The following is a 21,468-nucleotide window of genomic DNA, read 5'->3' as shown; positions in this document are numbered from 1 at the left end:
GGATGTGTTACTTTGTTGGCTTTACAAACAAACCACCTTTATGAATTTTATTTATTGTAAAATAATTCTAAGTGTGATGCCTGGGAGTTTAAGATGTTGTCGTTTGTATCCAGTTTGGGACAAGGGCGCAGGTTTCATTTCAAGATTGGAGGACACATATGGATCGGGGGGGATTTGGGGGTCCTCTACAAGAATTTTTTTTAGCATCAAACACTTAATGTCCTGTATTCTGGTGAATGTTTATGCACCAATTTGTGCCTTTTCTGCGCCGATGTGTGGTGAAATTGTCCTCTGCTACTGTCATGCTGTTATTCAGAGGGACAAATGCACATGTTCAAAACATTAAGGGCAACGTGTCCCCTGCATTCCCCCTGAAATCTACACCTATCTATGCTTCTGTATGTTGTTGCATATCGTTCCCTAACTCTTTCCTATCTAATGAAGGCAAACATGCCCACAATTACTTAAAGACTTTGTACTCAATTTTGAGGGAGTACTAAAGGCAAACTTCCTGTACATGCCAAAAACCTTCTCAAGTATTTTTGTCATCCAAATTCACACCACCAGATGGTGCTGAAAAAACCTGTGCAGCTAAAGTCAGGTGATGGACAGTCAGCATTTAGGTGCCCTTGGCATTTAGCAGCCAACTTTCTTTTGACTTTGCAAACTTGTCACATTCACTTAAAGGTTGGGGCACTCCCCATGTTTTATACTGTTGTCTGGAATGTTTTGTCCTCTCCACTGGAGCTACTGGTTCCTCTTTTCACCTATAAAAACAAGGCCGTTTGTTTGATTTCAATATTGGATGGAACATAAGGGGGGTCCTTTGCTAGAAAAGTTTGAGCATTATACGCTTAATTTTCTGCATTCTGGAGAACTATGAACCAATTTATACATTTTCTGCATCAATTTACAGTGTAATAAAAGCCCTCTGCTACTTTCATGTTTTTATTGGCAGGGACAGATACACGTTTTAAATATTGAGAGGGACGTGTTCTCTGCTTCCCCCCAAATCTACACCTACCCCTCAGACTCAGGGTCTTTATTATAAACTGACAGTAAGACACAAGGGCATATCGGGCTTGTAATTATCATGGCACAAAAAATGATCCAATGGGCCAAAATTAAACCCTTATTTATTTGAAATTTGTGCCGATTTTCTAGGTTTCCTGGTTTCTCGTGTGGTAATTAGACATTGCAAAAGCATTGTTGCCTCACAGCAAGAGGGTTCCTGGTTCGAACCCAGGCTGGGGCTTTTGAATCACGAGGTGGCGAAGCCCCTCTGTCCCTCCCCGTGTCAGCAAGGGTTTTTTAGGGTACTCCGGCTTCCTCCCACAGTCCAAAGACATGCAGGCTAGGTTAATTGGAGAATTGATTGTGAATGTGAGTGTGAATGGTTGTCTGTCTCTACGTGTCAGCCCTGTGATAGTCTGGTGACCTGTCCAGGGTGTACCCTGCCTCTCGACCTATGTCAGCTGGGATAGGCTCCAGCCCTCCTGTGACCCTCAAGAGGATAAGTGGTTTCGGAAAAAGAATGAATGAACATATTAATTTAGGAATATGCAATGTGTAAGCTTAAAATACTGAAATAATGGAGGTCTTTAAAGTACATTTCGACCAGTGGTGTTGCGGTTGTTGATGAAGTGTGTTAACCATGTAGATGGGTAGGTGACCAAAGAAGAAGTGGGGTTACTCTTACATATATTTCAATGGCTTTGTGGCTAATAGCTGGGTATATGGTAAACAGACAGAAAATGAAGTGGGTACACCTTGGATACCTGCTGATACCCTCCACTACACCACTGATTTGGACACAGGGACCAGGCAGGCCTCAAGATAATGACATCAATTTATTCTGGAGCTTTTGTGGCCCCCGTATAGTTTCAGGGGACCCTAGGCAGTTGGCTGGTTGGTAACCCAGCCTTGGTAATAATAGTAAGTCATGCTTTTAGTCAGACAGCAAATTCTTGGACTTCTTCTGCCCTGCTCATCTCATCAGAGTGAGAGGAACAATGCAAACTGACGGGTCTTGTCAAAGCACACAGCAGTTGATATATTCCACGCATGTATGACAACAAAGAACAGCAGATGTTCTCATACTGCATGTTGTATTTGACATTGCTTATACACGGTGCATTCAACCACACTCGATTACACATTTCAGTCTAATTTTCCTCGCGGTTTACTCCTGAAAAGACAAAGCTTTCAGAGTGAGTGCAGCCTGATGATTCATCCTGAGTCACAGTGACAGCTACTCAGGAGTGGGTGTTTTTTAGCTCATTCCTTGCTGTAATAAGTTAGTGCATTTGTTGTGTTTCAAAGCAGAACATTCCTCAAGCTACGACTACAGATGTGTATGATGTTTACACAAGTACAGACACACATATGGTAGCACTTGTTAGCGTTTATTTGACACAAAATCCACAGTTTCTGTTGAATAAAGTAGCGCAGATGTCCATGTCTAACAAGGTAGAACCCCAGTGAGCATCAATGTAAAAAAAACTCAAATGGATGAAACCTAAATACAACCCCGCCCTCCGGGGGGGAAAAAAGCACCAGGATATGTGCAACCAAACAGATATCTAAAAATGTGATTTTACATCAGAGCATCAGAAATCTCTATGCTATACACCAAGATACAAAATCAACTTTATATTCATGATGACATAAAAATGTTTGGATATTCATATTGACAAATATCATGTTAACAAATACCAACGACAATCAACTTTGGCCTCATCATAAGCGACAATGATTTAACACCACGACAACACGGCCGACGATAACTCTCTCACACATGCGCACAACACACTGAAGAGCTGCAGGTAGAATTGCACACAAGGATACCCTCAAAGAACACCACAGTTTGTAGCAATATTAATCTGAACTATTCCACGTACAATCACATATAGATACTTCTATAAATCCCGCTGTGTCGTAGCTGCAGGAGTAAAAGGAGAACACTTTGTTTCCCGGGAGATCAACAGTCTTGAGTAATCCTGAATCAACTGGGTTTGATGTTTTGTGTTTTTCCTGGCAAACCAGTTCAGTCGTACCAATTTTATTTTCTTTTTTTCGATTCTTCAATTCTCGGCATTACAAAATAAAGTCAGTACAAATATAGAGTAAATACTATCTTGATAAGGAGAAGTAAACAGTCCTTTGCAGTCAAAACTCAGTGAGGTAACAGTCTTATATCAGGCATTGGCCGTCAGTGGCAATGAGGGTAGAGTTTGGGCGTTTTTGTCTGTACATACTAGCTGCTGACAAGGCAAAAGAAAATCACACTAGTTCTATGTACACTGAACTCAGATCAGTTTGGCTTCAATGTAAAATCAGAGCTGGGGTAAAACCAGCCCCTGTTTGTGCCTCATGTGTGTCGCGATTACATTCAAGTCACAGAGCTAAACATCTGCTGGAAAAATAAATACCTGAAAAATCCATAAAAAAAGGACGACTCTGTCCATGTGGATAAAATAATAGCTACTGTAACGGTGGCAGATCTTCCTTTTGGCCCCTTACACACACACACACACACACACACACACACACACACACACACACAAAATGTATGTTCTTTTTTTTAGTGACATTTAAACGGAAATGGTTGAGTGGAGTGTGGGGGCATTAGAGTGAACGAAAATGCTAATGTATGCAAATCCAGCGCCAAGTACAGAAACAAGAAGAAGAAGATGGAATTTGCAAATTTGCACATACAGTATTCTCTTATTTGTTATTTATTAATTCATGTTAGCTAAGTTGTTCATATGTGTTGTTTTCTCAAAATGTCTTGTTCTTATTAGTAATAAAATACAATAATAGTAAGAATAATTACAGTTTCTAGACCTTGATGTCGACAATGAAATTCATGAATCACTGGCAAAACATGTACTGTGTTATACTCCAGAAATCTGAATAAATAATAATTAAATTATCAATCTTGCCTTTTATCCTTATAGTTTTTAAATCATTTACATGACGGAATATTTCATAGTTTTGTTGGGTCATTTTATGGAAATCCGACGCTCATGAATCATCATATAGGAAAATGGGGCTCACTTTCCACTTACCCTAAATCACACTGCTCACGTACACGTTCAAAAATATTCAAGAGGAATCCTGCAAATGTTTGCATGTGCAACTTGAGATCTTTCGCCTCGACATAAACAAGATTTAACTATGATTCAAGGCTGTTAAATACATAATTTTGTCTGAAAATACATAAAAAAGAAAGGAACATTATCACAGAAAATATAACTGATTCTAAAAAAGTTTACAATTTGGTTCATATTATAGAAATGGTAAACGGACTTGCACTTGTAAAGTACCTTTCTAGCCTTCCGACAACTCAAAGCGCTCCTACACTACAGAGTCTCATTCACCCATTCATACACAGTCACCCACACATTCACACACAGGTGCTACCTGCTCATCGGTTTAGACATTCATACGCACTCACAATCTGGGGTTCAGTATCTTGCCAAGGATACTTGGACATGCGGACTAGAGGAGCCAGGGATCAAACCACTGATCATCCAATTAGTGAACAACCTGCTCTACTTCCTGAGCCAAATCAATCAAGCAAGGACATTTCCAGCTCCCATTTTTGTGTGGAATAGGAAACAGACTTGCAATTTGGGAAATAGCTTAAAAGTCCTCTACACATCCATCCATCCATCCATCCATCCATCCATCCATCCATCCATCCATCCATTTTCAACCACGTACCCAAAGCTGGGTCACGGGAGCAGCAGGCCGAGCAAAGCACCCCAGACATCCCTCTCCCCAGCAACGATTTCCAGCTCCTCCTGGGGGACCCCAAGGCGTTCCCAGGCCAGATGAGATATGTAATCCCTCCAGTGTGTTCTGGGTCTGCCCCAGGGCCTCCTACCAGTGGGACGTGGTCCAACAGGAGGCGCCCAGGAGGCATCCTGATCAGACACCTGAACCACCTCAACTGACACCTTTTGACGCGAAGGAGCAGCGGCTCTACTCCGAGCTCCCTCCGGATGGCCAAACTATTATATTTTTTTATCCACATGGACAGAGCAGTCCAGAGGAATCTGGAAATACTTTCAGAGCAGATACTCTCCAGAAACACAGATGCTTATCTCCGTGACCCAAATGAAATGACAGCACATGAGAGGCACAAACTGGGGCTGGGGTAAAACCAGATAATCTGAGTTTGCACTTGGGAGAAACCTTAAGCCAAAGGCATTTTAAATGCAGTGTTATGTACAATCACGGGCCTCTGCCCAGCACAGCTCACGGATCAGTTATAAAGAGGTAAATGTCTTTTTTCACAACAGTTAATTTCCTACCGACCAGCATTAACTAGAGTAAGGAAAAAAAGTGTGAATACTATTGCTAAATACAATTTTTTTTTCTTCAAGTCCCACATGTACTGTATATATTTTATAAAGAGACCGCTAAGCACTGCTAGAAAACGTTTGCCCATTTTGACGTACGACTATACGCAATATACAGAAAACACTCGCATAGCAGCAGTAAACTATAGAATGCCTAATTTCATCTAGGCACCGTATACTTTGATCAACAAACATCGGCTAGAGCTAATGAGAAGATAACAACTGTCCAGTCTTTAGCCGAAAGAAATGTACAGCAGCCAAAAGGCCGTTATGCTGATGTGTTCAGAGGGTGGAAAGTCTCCGTCAGAGCATTGGTCACCTCTGAGACACACCTGTGAGTCACTGCACAGGAGCTAAGAGATTATAAGATGTCAAAACAAACTTCCTAACAAACCCCGAATCTGCTTAAACTCCCTATATACACAAACATAATTTGCCTGACAAATATTACTGAGCTGAACCGAGGCAACATTTTCAGTCCGCATAAATGAGTTGAAAGCTTTGCCTTCAGGTGTCAGATAATTAAGTTGGCTTTGCACTGAGCTAAGGACACAACAAAGCTCCATTTGTCTCATAATAACCACAGCAAGACAAACATATAAGAAATATGATTGGAGACATTCTCGCTTTGTAAATCTTGTTCTACGCTTCAGTACATTTTGTACTCAGAGTAAATCACAAGACAGGATGTGTGCTATTCTCACTGCTAAAACCAGGATCGACTAACTGACATAGGAAGTGCAGGGCATCAATCAAAGTCCCTACTGTCAGTACAACTGGATGTTAACTAATGAATGATTTCACGTACAAAAACAGGGTCAGCCAGGATACGTTTAGAGAAAAGCAACTCTCAGACGTGATCACGTGTTTAGCCACAGCAATCACTCTGAATTTAAACCCTCACTTTGCACATTTACACCTTCGACATCTCACAGGGATTACCCGACTCAGACAGACGTTACAATGGGCACTACATTTCAAAACGTTTTCCCAAAGCCCGCAGCTGGCAGGTCGTATCATCTAGCTGCAGTTTTAGGAAACTTTTCCAGAGGTTTCCAAGCCACACCAAGCGTCGTGCTATAAAAATGATCCGTAAACAATTGATCTTTTTTGTGTTGCGATGCATAAACCTTTTACATTCATTATCAGTGATGAGATTAGGCTTAAAGTTTCTGCCTCGTCAAAACTCAACAATCCCGTCCGTGGAGGAATCAGATTTACATTGCCTTGCAAAAAACAGAACAAAATGGCAACCAGGAACAACACATTAAAATCCAAAGTCAAACAGTCAGTTCATTATACAGTATAATCATGTAACAGTCTGAAACAACAATGTATAATCATAATACCATTGTAAAGCTTTGCCACCCACACGTTATAATTAATGTTTGCACCCCTTTTTCCGCAGGTTAGTCCTGTGGCCGCGATACATAACGTTCAACAGGTGTGAACCTCTTGGAAAGATCCAGTAAATTAAGATTATATAACACAATAAGTCAGAGCTGCTCTTTTGAAAATGAATTGTTTCGTGTTTTTACTTCGTATACTCCTAGAATATAATTCTATTCGACTGAAGAATCAGTTAAAGATAAACAGTCTTGTTCGTTGCTGCTGGGATGATTTGAGTAATACGGTGTATCAGCCAGCAGTTCCCAACCTTTTTGTGACCCGTCACACATTGCATAAGTCAAGATGCTGTGAGCAGGTCTGCTAAAGATTGATTTGCGCTTCTCAGATTGTTTTATCTGAATCATTTTTGAATGTCCAGAGAAGTAAAACTATCCCTAAAGATTTGAGAAACATTAGCGTATAATTTTATGTAGCATCTTCTTTTGCTGTTACTCATCATGACCCCTGGTCCTGACCCCAGGTTGGGAACCACTGACTATAACGGATTTCTTCTCAAGGAGCTAAAATGCTATTTTACCAATGCTGTGTCATGCAGAGAGAAGAGAGATGAAAAGCAAACGGCAGAGGGACAAAGGGATGTTGACATCGATCCACTGGTAAAAATGGATTTGGTTAGCATGTGGGGAGAGACAGAGAAAGAACAATTCATTTTCATCACTTTAGAGAGGAAGCTATACCGTCTCCCAAACCATAAATAAATTAACTACAAACAGGACTTTCAGGTGTCGGCTTCTCTTGGAGCTTTTCGCTTGAATACAGGAAAAAACAAGAGGATTCATTTCTCATCCTCAAAACCTGCAAGACTTTCCTTCAGTGATTCAACTTCTCACCTACTGGTCTTGATCTGTAAAGATGCTATCAGGCATAAACGTCTCACTGTTTTCCACTACATCAACAGGCTGTCAGCTTACGAGGACTCCACAGTGATGATGGCCTCGCCTGTCTTCTGGATGAAACTGGAGGATGAGGAGATGTGGCTGCGCTGCTCAGCGCAGTCGTCCAGGTGTGGTGACTGAGCGGCGGCCTTCGCTCTGAGAGAACAGTCCAAGCTGTCGTGCAGCAGGTCTGCCCTCTCCTCCTCCTTCACAGCCTCCTTCCCTCCTTTACCAAAATGCCCCTTCTGTAGTTCCTCGTCCTCTTGTGCCTCTCTCTTCACGTGGCAGCGACACACCTCGATGCCCGAGTCGCCCGTTAGCCGTCGATGCCGGAAATGATCCTCCTCATCGTCGTCTTCTTCTTCCTCCTCTTCTTTTTCTTGCTTTTGCTCCTCCTTGTTGCTGCAATGTGTGAAAACAGAAACATGTGCAGAGAAGAGAGCCTGTTTAGGGGGAGACAGAGTGGGCCTCGGGACTGGAACACAAGGCGGGGCCTCTTCTTCTTTCTCTCTCTGCATGGCCACAGCTCCGAGTGGGTCTGAGAGGACGAGAGGATGGACTTGACCAGGAGGGAGGGAAGATAACAGAATGAGGGGAGAAAGTGGGAGGCGAGAGGGGTGTGAAGGACGAGAGTGCAAAGGAAGAGAGAGCGGTGGAGCTGAAGGTGAGACTCCATCACTGCCATTAGAGGAGCGTCTCTGTACTGGTATGACATCTGGCGTAGCCGCGGGTATAACATCAGGTGGAACTTGTGATGGAGGAGTCGGGGAAGGAGTTGGTGTGAAGCTGGCCCCAACCCTCGGCATGACAACACAATCGCCCCCTGCTTCACTGGGCGTGGAGATGTGGCTGCTGTCGTATGTCTCGTCCGTCACCTGAACGGAGAAGGAGGTGCTGGAGGGGGAGGTGAGGGAGCACGACTCGCAGGAGCAGCTGGTGTAGTTGTCAGAGCTCTGGGAGGAAGTCAGGCCACTGGGACCGGGGCCCAGATAGGGAGGGCAGGGGTGACGGTGGTGGTGATGATGGGGGTAAGAGGAGCTAGGGCCCCCCATGGCACCTCCCTGCAGGGCGAAGACGGAGCTGTAAGGCGGAGGAGGGGTGCTGGGCTGCGCTGCCACCTCCTCATAGGACGGCAACTTGAAGGATGCCAGAAAACCTGCGACGAAAGACATATCACGTATCAGCTCAAACGTGCAGTATGCTGCCTGACCTGTTGGGCCTGATCACACTGAGATGTGTCACCAGAAAATACATTGTTTTCCAGTGGTGTGGCTCATCAGTGTGACACTAAGCAAAGGCAGCCAATTAGATCAAGCAAGAGGTGGGTGTGGTAGGAACAGTGGGACAATGGCAGTCCATCACACATACACCCTACTACCTAGTCCACCTAATGTGTATTGATCCCTGATTTAACGTAGTCCCTGATAAAGGCACTGTATACTATTTCTTTGAGTGATGCTTACTAAGACCTACAGTGCCCAGCTGTCTCATGAAAACAGTCTTTTTTGAAAAGGAAGCTGAATATTTGTGGTCCATTCTTAAATATTTATTGCACGTCCTTGATAGGAACTGGTGGGTTTGGAGCTGAGCGCCCAAGACATGCTGACAGATTGTTAGTTTTATTGTTAGTCTATTGATGAAGTTATTATAACTAGAACAAGAACAAAAACACGCTTCTCTCTCCAACTAATTCAATCACCTGCATCTTGCTAATCCTCATTAACACCTGCTCAGACCTGTATAGGTGTGTCTAACCCTTTCTCTTCTGTCTGTCTGCTGAATCCAAATGTCCGGACTTCACCACACTTGCGGACTTGCGGACTACGTTATCTGCAGGAACAGATGAGTAGGCACTGTTCATCAACTTATATGACACATAGATGAATATGACAGCAGTGATAGTTAAACGTTTCCAAGGCAACGAGTAAAACAGTCTTGTGGGCTGTCTATCAGCCGCTTGCAGTCTCTGCCCGCACAGACTTTACGTGATGACAGTAAATACCTCACACTATATACAGCTGAAGTCTGCAAGGGCTCGGTCCGCAAGGTGGAGATTTGAGTTCAGCCTCTCTGTCCTCACAACCCTCCCCTCTAAGCTCCATTCTTCGGAAGCACAAAGCTCGACCCCCGGGGCCATAACTGTCTCTGGTCGACCCGTTCATCCCCCAGCAACCAACCCCCTTTTCATCCTTCCCCTCGACCCCCATCATCCCATCAAACACAACCCTCACCCTGTCTTTCCCTAATTCTTAGTCATCCCAAAACTACTGTGCTGGTCTTTGTTAGTGAAATGGGATTTGTTGACATCTTACTTTCCAATATATTATGTTATTTTGGCTGCATCATGGCTCTTTAGATTGAGTGCAGTTTACAACCTGGAAAAACAAGTGGAACAAACAGAGGTTCACAAGTTTTTTCCGTTTAAGTTCTTAAAATGTCCTCAGGGCAGCTGAACACTGTGGAAAACAGAACACATGTAAAGTTCTGGGAAATTGATTTTTGTATTCAACTGTGAGTACAAAACTGTCAAGACCCAAGCATGAGTCTAAACATTCTCTGCAGCTCCTGACAGAAGAACATGATCCAAAAAAAAAAGTGAGATGTAGTATCATAAGCCAACATACTGAGGTCCAGCATTGAGGAAGGGTAGTTGCAGGCTCCGTTATAGGCAATCAGATTGATCTCCCTCTGTCTCTGCTGCTGTTGGATCCTCAGCTTGGCCCGGCGGTGGCGGTAAGCGCAGAAACAGCTGAAGAGAATCAGCATCGTCCACAGCAGCCAGAACCCTGCAGAGAGCAGGAAATGACCCAGCATGAACTTGACATCACCGTGAAAACAAACGTTTGGTTCGCGCTTACAGAATTACATCCCAGATTTTCTCAGGTCACACAGAGGTATACACTGTTTTAAAAGGACTATAATTATGGTGGTTTTAGATATTCTATCCCATTGCACATAAATTCATTTATGTTCCACATTACTGCTGTCTGTTTTCCAAAGCATACTGAACGACTTTAGATTTATTTCCTAACTTTTGTGCATTAATTTGACCATGATGTCAGCTTTCATACTTGAGGCAGGAAATTCATTTCAGTGGCGAATATGCTGCTATTGTTTTTTAACCTAATGAAAAGTTGAGACATTCAAGAATAGCTCATGAATGCAGTGGTTTATAACAGCCTGAAGTTGTAAGAGTACAGAATAAATCCTTTAATGTCAACTTAACCATGACCTTTAGCCATAACTTCATCTGTAAATGTCAAATGATATATGACCCTGTGATCTGACCAAGAGAAACATACAGTTTCAGATGTGATTTTTAAGATTTAATGATCAGATTTAACTGAACAGCATTGCAACATGCAGCCTGAAGCTGTAGTTTGGTGCCCCCTAGTGTTTATTTAAAATACTTGACCATGGCAGTGTGTAGCTTGACTTAAAATTAAACAAATGACAAAATGACAAACAATGAAAGGTAATGTGCAGGGATAAGGGAAAAGCCCAGATATGGCTTATCCATTACCTTTACCTAAACATTACAATGCAATATTCACTATGTCAAATATACGTAGGCTAAATGCTTTTTTAAATATGTTCTGTAAGAGCACTATATCATAAAAAACAATCCCTCAAGTTTAGAGATAGACAAAATATGTGCATAATGCTACATTACAATATATAAAACAAGTATGCTGAGTTTATTAAAATAGAAATATGTGTATTATGCTATATTACAAGGCATACAAGTAGTATGTAAAGTTTAGAAATATAAAAATATGCACATTATGCTATATTACAATGTATAAAACTCGTAGGGAAAGTTTAGAAATATAGACATATGTAAATTAGGCTACATTACAATGTATAAAACTAGTATGCTAAGTTTAGAAATATAGAAATATGTATATTATGCTACATCACAATGTATAAAACTAGTACATAGAGTTTAGAAATATAAAAATATATACATTTTTGCTAAATTACAATGTAAAAAACTAGTATGTAAAATACAGAAATATAAAAATAATGTATAAAACTAGTATGTTAAGTTTAGAAATTAAGGAATATTGTAAAAAAAAAACTAGTACGTAAAATATAGAAATATAAAAATAATGTATAAAACTAGTATGTTAAGTTTAGACATATGTATATTATGCTCCACTGCAAGGCATAAAACTAGTACATAAAGTTTAAAAATGTAAAAATATATACATTTTGCTATATTGCAATGTAAAAAACTAGTATGTAAAATATAGAATTGTAAAAATAATGTGTAAAACTAGTGTGTTTAGAAATACAGAAATATGCGCATTATGTCACATTACAATGTATAAAACCAGTACGTAAAGTTTAGAAATATAAAATTATATCTTCCATGTTACAATGCATAGATAGAAATAAGAATAAGAAATATGTACAATATGTGCATCATTTGTATACAAAATTATATAATTATAATAATTATTATTGCTGTTATTGTTGTTTTACATCAAGTTTATTTGGCAGATGCTTTTATGCAAAGTGCAGCAATGTAAAACATAGAGTATTATAAGCCTGATTGTCTGGTTGACCTAGATTAAATCTCTGAATTACACTGAAAATAAGACATCGAATGATCTGCACGACATCCCTCTCTTAATTTCCTTGTCAGATTATTTCACGTGCAGTAACTTATGTGTTGTAACCTGTTCTTAATATGCAACAGGAATGTAAATACAAGCAGATCTTTGTGTCCAGATTTTTCTCGTCATGCATCAGAACTCAGGACTGAAGTCAGTCAGTTAACTCACACCACAGCTCATAATAGTAGGTGCAGCAGCCTGTCTCTCCGCAGCAGTGCCCTGTTTCACACAGGTAACCTGGATTGTTGTTTACCCCAGGGCAGTACTTGGGGCTGACAACAGGCTGGCTACCAGAGCCTCCATGATGCTTCACCACCTAGTGGACAAAACACAGTATCACATACCAGCACAGTGACAATGGTGTTACTGCAGAGATAAGGCTGGAATGGTTGGTATGGCTACGGTATTCCCTCATGACAGACGACACAATGTGAGCATGAAAATGTATGTAAGGTTTACTTATTTGGTTTTTCCTCAGAGCTTTTGAAGATAAAGTCAGAGCAGAACAGCAGGCCGGTTACATCTGACATCAATCTTGAACCAAGACAGAGATTATAATCCCCCCTTTATACAATCACCTGTTAACACCTGACTGAAATTCCATACGTCAATCATGTGATGACAACTGACCATCTCTATGACAACTGAGCAAATGCCATCTGCTGATGAAGACCATGAGAGGTGCTCAAAAAACTAGTAGGTGAACCTTGAACTTGACTCAGCTATTTTCTTTGTCCACTTTGGGGCATCACTATATTTTGGCACACATGTTAGAGTCACATTTGCAGTGTTGAGGAAGCTAGTTTGAAAGCATAGCTATGCAAGCTATCAGTTACTTCATACTAGAACAGGGGTCAGCAACTTTTACTACCAGCAGTGCCATTTCTGGTCCAAAAAAAAAAATTATATCTGTGTGGAGCTGCAAAATATATTTGAGCCTTATCATAACAATAGTAACACAGCCCCATTAAGTCTAAATGAGCTTATCAACATTACTAATAGGTGTAATCATTAATATTTTTTACCATAAGGCTGCCACTCTGCAGTAACATAGTTATGAATATTTGGTATATTGCAGCGAAAGTGAACAAATCTATGTACTTTTAAATTCTATATTTTCCTCCAAGTCTTTTCCAAGCTGGAATTGGAATCCACAGCTGGCTTCACTAAGAAGACTCAAGAAAAGCCACCAAGAAAAGGCGCCAGGCTGTAGACCTAGCTATGACTCACATTTTAGTTGACAAAAATTTTCTTAAATTTGTTGTGGGCCTACATGTTACACATTTTTCCAACTGGATATTGTAAGAATCACAGTTAAAAAATAACCGTCATTCATTTACATGTGGCCTAATTTCAATTCAAAGCCACAGGGAGCCATTTGAGAGCGGCTAAAGAGTCACGTGCAGCTCCAAAGCCACAGACTGCCTACCCCTGTGCAAGAAGAAGCTGAACTACAGCAAAGCTACCCAAGAGAGAAATGTAAAGCTACTTAAAAAAGCAGTACAAACTACTCTGTGAATGACCAAACTGACAATGTTTGCATGTGATACTAAATTATAACAAAATGTAATAGTCACATGCCAGCAAAAAATGCCACTCAATAGGGTTTATTGTAAAAAGTTCCCACTTGTCAGACAGATTTAGATTCAGATTCCTTTTATTATCATTTTTATGATGAAACATAAAAACCAGCAAAAAAAATAAATAAATCCTCAGTTGAATTATTCAAGTAATAAACAGATAAATAAATCTAAAATAGGAGCTACTAAAATGCACTGTCATGCTAGTGACAGTCACGCCGCCATGTTACCAGATCATCATGGAAACAAAAAAAATCAAAAATACCCCAGTATTCACCGGAAAGTGTAAGGGATATCATCTTTGATTTTGTATATCGTGTATATGTCAATCAGTCAGACACCTGGCTTAAGAAACTAGAGTCAACCTAGTGGCACCAGGCAAGGTCAGAGAGGTCAATTGCAGGAATTACAATTACAAGTAATTTAATAAAAGAAAATCATAACTTCCCTGTTATGGCCCTAAATTGCCCCTAAATTTTAGTAGTTAACTTAACACAAAAAACTAAGTTAACTACTTGAATCCCAGTGCAAATAAGACAGATAGTTGAAACACCAGCAAGTGACTGCAAACATGTATTAAACTATTAGTTTAATTAGATGTAGTTCACTACTCCCCAACATTCACCATTAACTCTCATTCTAGCTCTTTTTTTTAGCTCCATTTTGGTCTCCACCAACTCCTGATGAAGTGGCATTATCAGCATGTTTTGCTGAATAAAGCTGCCTGTGGTGGCTTTAAACTGGGTTAATATGAGCCTGCGACAGTAAACAGTAGTAGTAGTGGTTGTGGTTCATAAAATCAAAACATTCTTCTTGCTTTTAAAGACGTTAAAATGTCTCATAGTGGGTGATAATTCTCTGTGAGTGACCCCATTCACAATACACATCACACACTTAATCCATTATTAATAGAAACATATTGATTAGAGCAGCTTTAACATCATTTTGTGAGATGACATTATGTTTATTTGCAGCTTCAGGTCAAAATTAAATTATGAAAAATCTCACACCTTATTAACTGTGCGCATGTCAGCCTCCTTCTGAGAAACAGCCACCTACAATGAGAAATGGAAGGACCTCTGTGAATTTTACAGTCACATCTTAATTACTTACAAGTCAGTGCGAGGCAGAGAAGAAACCAAGGACCTAAACTTAAATATAATAAATGTTCGACACATCATAAAAGGCTGATAAAATGTCCATGCTTGGGGGAAGAGATGAGCTCAGACACTTCAGCGAAACCATAAAGCCACGATAATAATGCAGCAAGAACAGGTTGCTGTATCTGTTATGTACATAGTTACCACACATGAGACTGAGAAGTGCTAACAAGTAATTATGCATCGCCATAGCAACCACCGTGGTTACGCTCGGAGGCTTTTTTTTACCCGTGTGGACAATGTTTTCTATTATCCAGCGGTGTGAAATGTTTAGTTGTGGGTGAAGGTCGAGCTCCCTACCGTGGCAGCTTCAGTCCCATCCAGCCCCTGCAGGGACATGGTCATCTGGGAAAACACAGAGAGATGTAACAGTTAAGATGGAGCTGCAGAGAGAGACATGATACAGAAAGAATAAACAGAAGATCGCCACTACGTGTTACAACTGACAAGCACACGTGCTTCACAGGAAAGAAATTAGACTGTGCTGTCGTTCTAGGAATCGAGCATGACAAAAAAAGGCCACTAAAGGCAGCTTCCCATGTGTGACGACGCCAGTTACCCCACACCCCTCGCTCTTCAAGGAGCCGGGAAGGTCAATGGCTTTTTAACAAAACCTATTTCTCCTCCGTGTGTCTAGGTAGCAGCCAGAAGGCACCAATTTCCAGACACTCTCCCTTTCTCTGTGCTTGTTTCTTTCAAAATTCACACATGCATACACCTCGAAAACTGTGATGAAAATAGAAAATAGGGGAAATACACTAAACGTGCATTCCCAAAGCCCAAGCTGACATGTTCAGACTGCTTCTTTTGTCTGACTGACAGTCTGAAACCCCAAAATACTCAATTTACAATCATTTAAAGGGAGGAAAAACAGAAAATTCCAACATCTGAGAAGCTGGAATCAGACAATGTTCGTCATTTTTGCTTGATAAATGAATTTTCTGTTGATCTGCAAAGCATTCTGACACTAAATCAGTCACATAGTATACACATGAAACATCTGGGTATCTTAAAAAAATTCCCTGGTGGCATTTTTTTGACAAGGGTAGCATCTCAGCAGGCAATCACACAGGCTGACCTACCTATAAGGATGCTACACAATAGGATCCATCATATAACGATCTGAGTCCAAATACTATCTGCAGTGGAAATAAATAGAGCATTTACGCTACCCAAATGTAATTCTGTCACGGTGCAGATTTTAAAATTCTGTGTGTCACTCACGCCTCTGTAAATGTCACTCAGGCCCACCGTGAGTAACGGGAAAATATGCCTGTGTGTGTGTGCCGGCTGGATGTGGGGCCACGGTCAAAAACAATGTGCAGACACTGGGGGCTGCAGCCATGTAAATGAGACCTCTTTTGTTAACAACTGGCTGCTTGTTATGTAGTCAGCACAGGGAACAATGTTGGCTGCGGTGTCTGTACATACATGCCAGCGCGTGCACAGATACACACACACATGCACACAGCTATTAACAGGTTCAGAGTTATATCTGTCTACTTACAAAGACCAAAATGACAATGAGCCAAAATTCAACAAGCAGCTAACTCCACACACTGCCCCACCATGACTGTACACAGCTGTTAGTTAGCTGACAGATATTCTTATTTACTGAAGTATATCACATACGTATACCCTTCTTCAACACCAGATGCTTCCACAGGTTTATTAATATTGCATAACACAAACATTACATGACACTTTGGTGGAAGAGAAATGTCTAAGGACATACAGGAGCGTAAGACAAACTAAAATTACAAAAAGTCATGCCAAAAAGTGATCAGGTTGCAGGCAGTACCATGTGGCCATGAGCACAAGATCTTCACAGGCAGGTCTGTTATGGCTGGGTACATTCCTCAATACAACACTTAAAGGTAAACTTAAGTATTTCTAAACCTGGGCCCTATTTTCCTGTGTTTTTGTGTCTCAGTGACTAGGGGAGACCACAGTGTTTTAAACTGGTCCAGTATTGACAGAAACCACTGCAGCAAAACAGGCTCATTCTGCAATCTCGCAAGAGTTGTGTTATTGCAAGAAAAACAGTGGTGCTGGAAATTAGGTTGTTGTGTTGGAGCAAATAAAGCGTAGCTTAGTAATACAAAAAAGATTTTCAATGTCATGGCTGAATTTCGATGATGTGGAAAAGTCAGTGAGATTTCAGGACAAGACTGCTACTTAAGCAAGACAAAGTTACACACAACAGACTGGATCAGTGGAAGGTATAAAAAAAACTTTTCTCTGAGGGTATCTTTCCATAATGTTGTCACACACTTCTAACAACAATCTGAGCCTGTCAGTGGCAAAAACAAGCAGTTTTTATAGATGTAAATTGACCACATTGCAGCCTGTTTTGCCGCTGCAGCTGTAATTTCAAAGACTCTCTCCATTACTCACTTAGACACAAAAACATGGAAAGATAGGGTCCAGAGAGAGAGAGAGAGGATGACATGCAGCAAAGGGCCATAGGCTGGACTCGAACCCGAGCCACTGCGGCAACAGCCTTGTACATGGGGCGCCTGCTCTATTCACTAAGCCACCGACGCCCCAAGAATCTTTTTTTCATCAGTTTGTAATCATCTGAAACTAAGAATCATTGTGTTTTTTGTCACCTTAGAATGAGCTGTTTATATCTACATACAGAGCGGGTCCTCTTCCACAGAGTCCGCCATTTTTTTCTACAGTAGCCCAAAACAGACAAACCAAACACTGACTCTAAATAGGGGCCAATTGTGTTCTTGCGTTGGGACACAAGAGAAGTTTCAGTTGGTTCCAATCTGCAATCTCTCTATTACATGTCTCTAAATCCTGAACACTGGACCTTTAAATTTTGGTACCAATACAAAACAATATTTTTTTGATATCGAGCTCAGAGAAATATAGATGTGCTTTACTACAAAACATTTTGTTAATTTAAGAAAAGAAGCCAAAGTGCTCAAATCAATCAACAGTTTGCGTCAAGATTTCAAGATGATTTTATGTTTGGCTATTTTTCGTCTACTCTGCTACAACTAATTATATATAAGACATTCTGCAAACTTTTTTTGTTTCTGATATATGCAGACCACTAAATATTGTTCCACAACAAAACCCAACAGGAAAGTCTTGCTGCATATCCATCTGTCAAATATAACCTCAGGTGGTTCATAAGTAAGCTTTCATACTGTTATGAAATACGGAGTCAAGAGGGAACTGAGTTCCTGTGGTAAGCCCACCGCACAGCGTGGAGTACACGCACGTGGATGCGAAGTACATTCAGACTTCCCCAGAGACCACAGACTAACCACAAATGATTTCCACCCCTGGGATCCCTCAGTTCTCTTTTGCATCGACACACACACACCTTACTAACTCCAACATAGATGACATGAAACCTGTGAAGAACACGCCAATTTGTGTACGTCTGACTGTGAGCCTCCCTCGCCACCTGAACACCCAAAAATTATGAGTGAAGGGGAAATCAGTTGGAGGCTGGTATTTCAGTTGGCAAAGGTAAAATGAGAAAATGCACAAAAAACAGGCATTTATGTCATGTAGTCAAGATTATGACTTAAATTATATGTTAAATCCTAAAACTTGCATGTAAATAAGATGTAAATAAGATGAGGTCAAGACTCCTTGGACTTTGAAGCAAACTGTGGTCATCATGTGGGTTTAATAGATTTGCTTTGAATGTCAGACTGAAGGCGAGACAGACAAACACTTTTTGCCCCACTGAAGCCTGTAAAAAGGTCGAGACACATAAAGACAGATGCTGCATCTTTATATGAATATATAAGAACCAAGTCCTTTACCACAATAAAAATCAAATGCCAAAACTTGACATACTAAAACAACATTAACTTGGAAAAAAAATGTATTATCCGACATTATTATAGTAATGCTGCACCTAAAGGTATACTTCATCTCCTGAATGATCATTTGTGTATTACTAACTAACTAAGAAAGCTTTGTTTTTCTTGTATGCCTGCGGTAAATGAGGAATCCAAAAACATCAAACTTCATCCCTTTTCACACAGAGATCACACTACAGGGCCACTACACAGTCCCTTCTTGATGCCTCTTTTGCACTTTATACAGAACCAGACAACTCTAGTGTGTGATTATACACAGAATCAAAGGAGGCCTGACGGGCGTCACATGTAACACAACAGTGTCAGCCTTTACTGTGACATAAGACATATGCATCTGTTATATGGCGGCTGATCTCGTCCTCTGCTCAGAGGGTAAGGAGCTCCTGGATCTCATTGTTTTCCAATTCGCTGCAGGCGCTAACTGCTAACAGCTACTTTTCAAATCTCCCATGGTGGGTCGCACGCATAACACGTTATCATAATTACTGTAAAGCAGCAACACTTGTGCAGCTCTTGACAAATTTCCCTACGGAGACAATAAAGCTGTCCTGTTTGTACAGACACAGTTTTTGCGCTGTTATTACTTCCTGTGGTGGCTAAAAGGCGAGAAAACTCTGTCCATCCATCCGCAAATGCACCTTACATACGGTACAGCAAAGCGGTGTAATGGCGTGATATAATCTCCCTGAACAATCAGTGTAAATGGGGCAGATGTTTTGATATAGTTTTGCTGTAGTTAAACACTGTCCCCAATGACTTCAATTCATCAACAATGTTTACTGCTTTTAGATTCTTCGTTCACTGTGGAGGCATGTGAGAAAAAAAAAAGTTTTCTTTACGAATTCAACACAACACAGAGTGAGGAATAGAAAGTGAAGTATTCCTTTAATTATAATTATGCAACTAAAGCAACATGTTACTATTAGTATCACAGGGTTTGAGGTGAATGTTACTCTACATGTCACAGTGACTGCCTGAACATAGATGTCTCCTCTGAGCACTTTCAAACAGATGTAGTTTACACTGTGTTATCATGAATACAGCTGTATAAGCCTAAATATTTCTGGACAACAACAGACTCAGAACAAGGAAACATCATCCCCAGTGTTGAGCTGGCAGTGTCCTGAATCAGCAGTATGGTGTTCTGCTGGACAAGCAGCTGTATATTAGATTTATGAGGCTGTAAGGGGTTTGGCAGTTACAGCTCTTTAATCATGCCAGCATATATTACAGTTTAATCCTTGGTGCATTATGGCAGCAAACAAAGAACCAACTTTAAAATCTACGTGCAGTTTCTGCAACACAAGTCAACAAGTCAAAAAACTACAACTGAAATCCATAATATACAACTCATAACTTTCCTTTAGTGTTCCCAGAGAGAGTTTACTGTGTGTCTGTGGTGAGTTTAGTGACACTGGATTAAATTTTAAAAGATGTTGTTGTGCATTAGAGGGCCCTTGCTTCTAAAACTGTCTATAAAATGTTTTGCATGAACAACAGCATCACAGACAGCACTTCCTCTCACTACAAACAGTCAAATAGAAACTGACTTTGCTGCAGTGGTGCAACAAATGTACATTCTGTGCTGGAGAGACATGTCAAAAGATGCAACTCAGGATGAAGAACAGGAAAAGGCAGACGGGTACAGTACAAGTTGAGGCCACTGTCAACAACAACACAGACCGTGCAGAGCATGTTGCTCTGCAGAAGAACTGAAGCCCAGCTGTTTGTATCAAAGCAAATCTGTGCGGTGCGTTTACCTCCTCAGCCTTCAGCCCGAGGCAGAATGTCAGCGTTTTCTCTGGATCCATGGCGACAGATGAATACCAAGCTAAACAGAGAAAATACAAACGCAGAGGTGGGATGTTATTCTGCTAAGCCCCCATCGCTGCTGTCCCACTCCACAGACACAGTGGCCTCCCCATCCGCCATTGCCCGGACGGACGGACGGATGCCCCTCCCAGACTCCGCCGCACACACCGGAGCACCGCGGCCAGACTCCGGCTGTATTTTAAGGATGGAGCCGCGGAGTATCACAGTGCAGACGTCGCTGTCGTCGACTGTTGCGTGCTGTAGTGAAATAAAGATGTTTTATTCTTTGTTTTCGCAGAGAGGGTCGGAGCTGAGCATGATGTCATGCTTCTCCAGCCCCCAAACTACTTGTATGGGAGCGCTGCGGCTTTGATTGGCCGGAGCTCCCAGCAACAGCCGCACAGAGGCTGCTGCTTCAACAGGGCTTTACTCGCACACTGTTGCTTTATTAATTACACATGGACATAAAACCAGAGCTTTTTAATTGTAGTAAAACATAGCTATGATAGTGAGCAATATAGTTGAACACAAAGGTGAACTCAGTGGTTGTTTGTGTGCGCCAGACATTGGCTTCATAGGGGAGACCAGGTGTGGTTGTGTCAAGGGAATAGTTGTTACAGCACCACTTTGACCAAGGACTCATCTAGGAGTCATGTAAGTAAGTAAAATTTGATTTATATCCTCCTGAGACCCTGTGTCCTCATACCAGGACATCACATTTTGGGTTTACTCGACTTTTCCTCATTCTACTCAACCTAGGGTGACTTCACACCTGCCCTGTTTGGT

At 41.1% G+C, this 21,468-nt stretch overlaps 1 protein-coding gene across 1 annotated transcript; it reads right to left on the bottom strand.

Moving 5' to 3' along the window:
- Window positions 1-2,397: 2,397 nt before the first annotated feature.
- LOC126390858 (proline-rich protein 36-like) lies at window positions 2,398-21,163 on the bottom strand. The gene is made up of 6 exons (XM_050045342.1): window positions 20,631-21,163; window positions 15,317-15,361; window positions 14,867-14,911; window positions 12,445-12,592; window positions 10,279-10,440; window positions 2,398-8,810 (listed from the first exon to the last, which is right to left on the bottom strand). Exons 1-6 carry the CDS (start codon window positions 20,679-20,681, stop codon window positions 7,687-7,689), a joined length of 1,575 nt encoding a protein of 524 aa, XP_049901299.1. The 5' UTR covers window positions 20,682-21,163; the 3' UTR covers window positions 2,398-7,686.
- Window positions 21,164-21,468: the final 305 nt, after the last annotated feature.

This window comes from Epinephelus moara, chromosome 5 (genome assembly GCF_006386435.1).
Source record: "Epinephelus moara isolate mb chromosome 5, YSFRI_EMoa_1.0, whole genome shotgun sequence".
NCBI classification, from domain to species: Eukaryota; Metazoa; Chordata; class Actinopteri; order Perciformes; family Serranidae; genus Epinephelus; species Epinephelus moara.
This window is presented reverse-complemented; position numbering and strand designations above follow the sequence as displayed.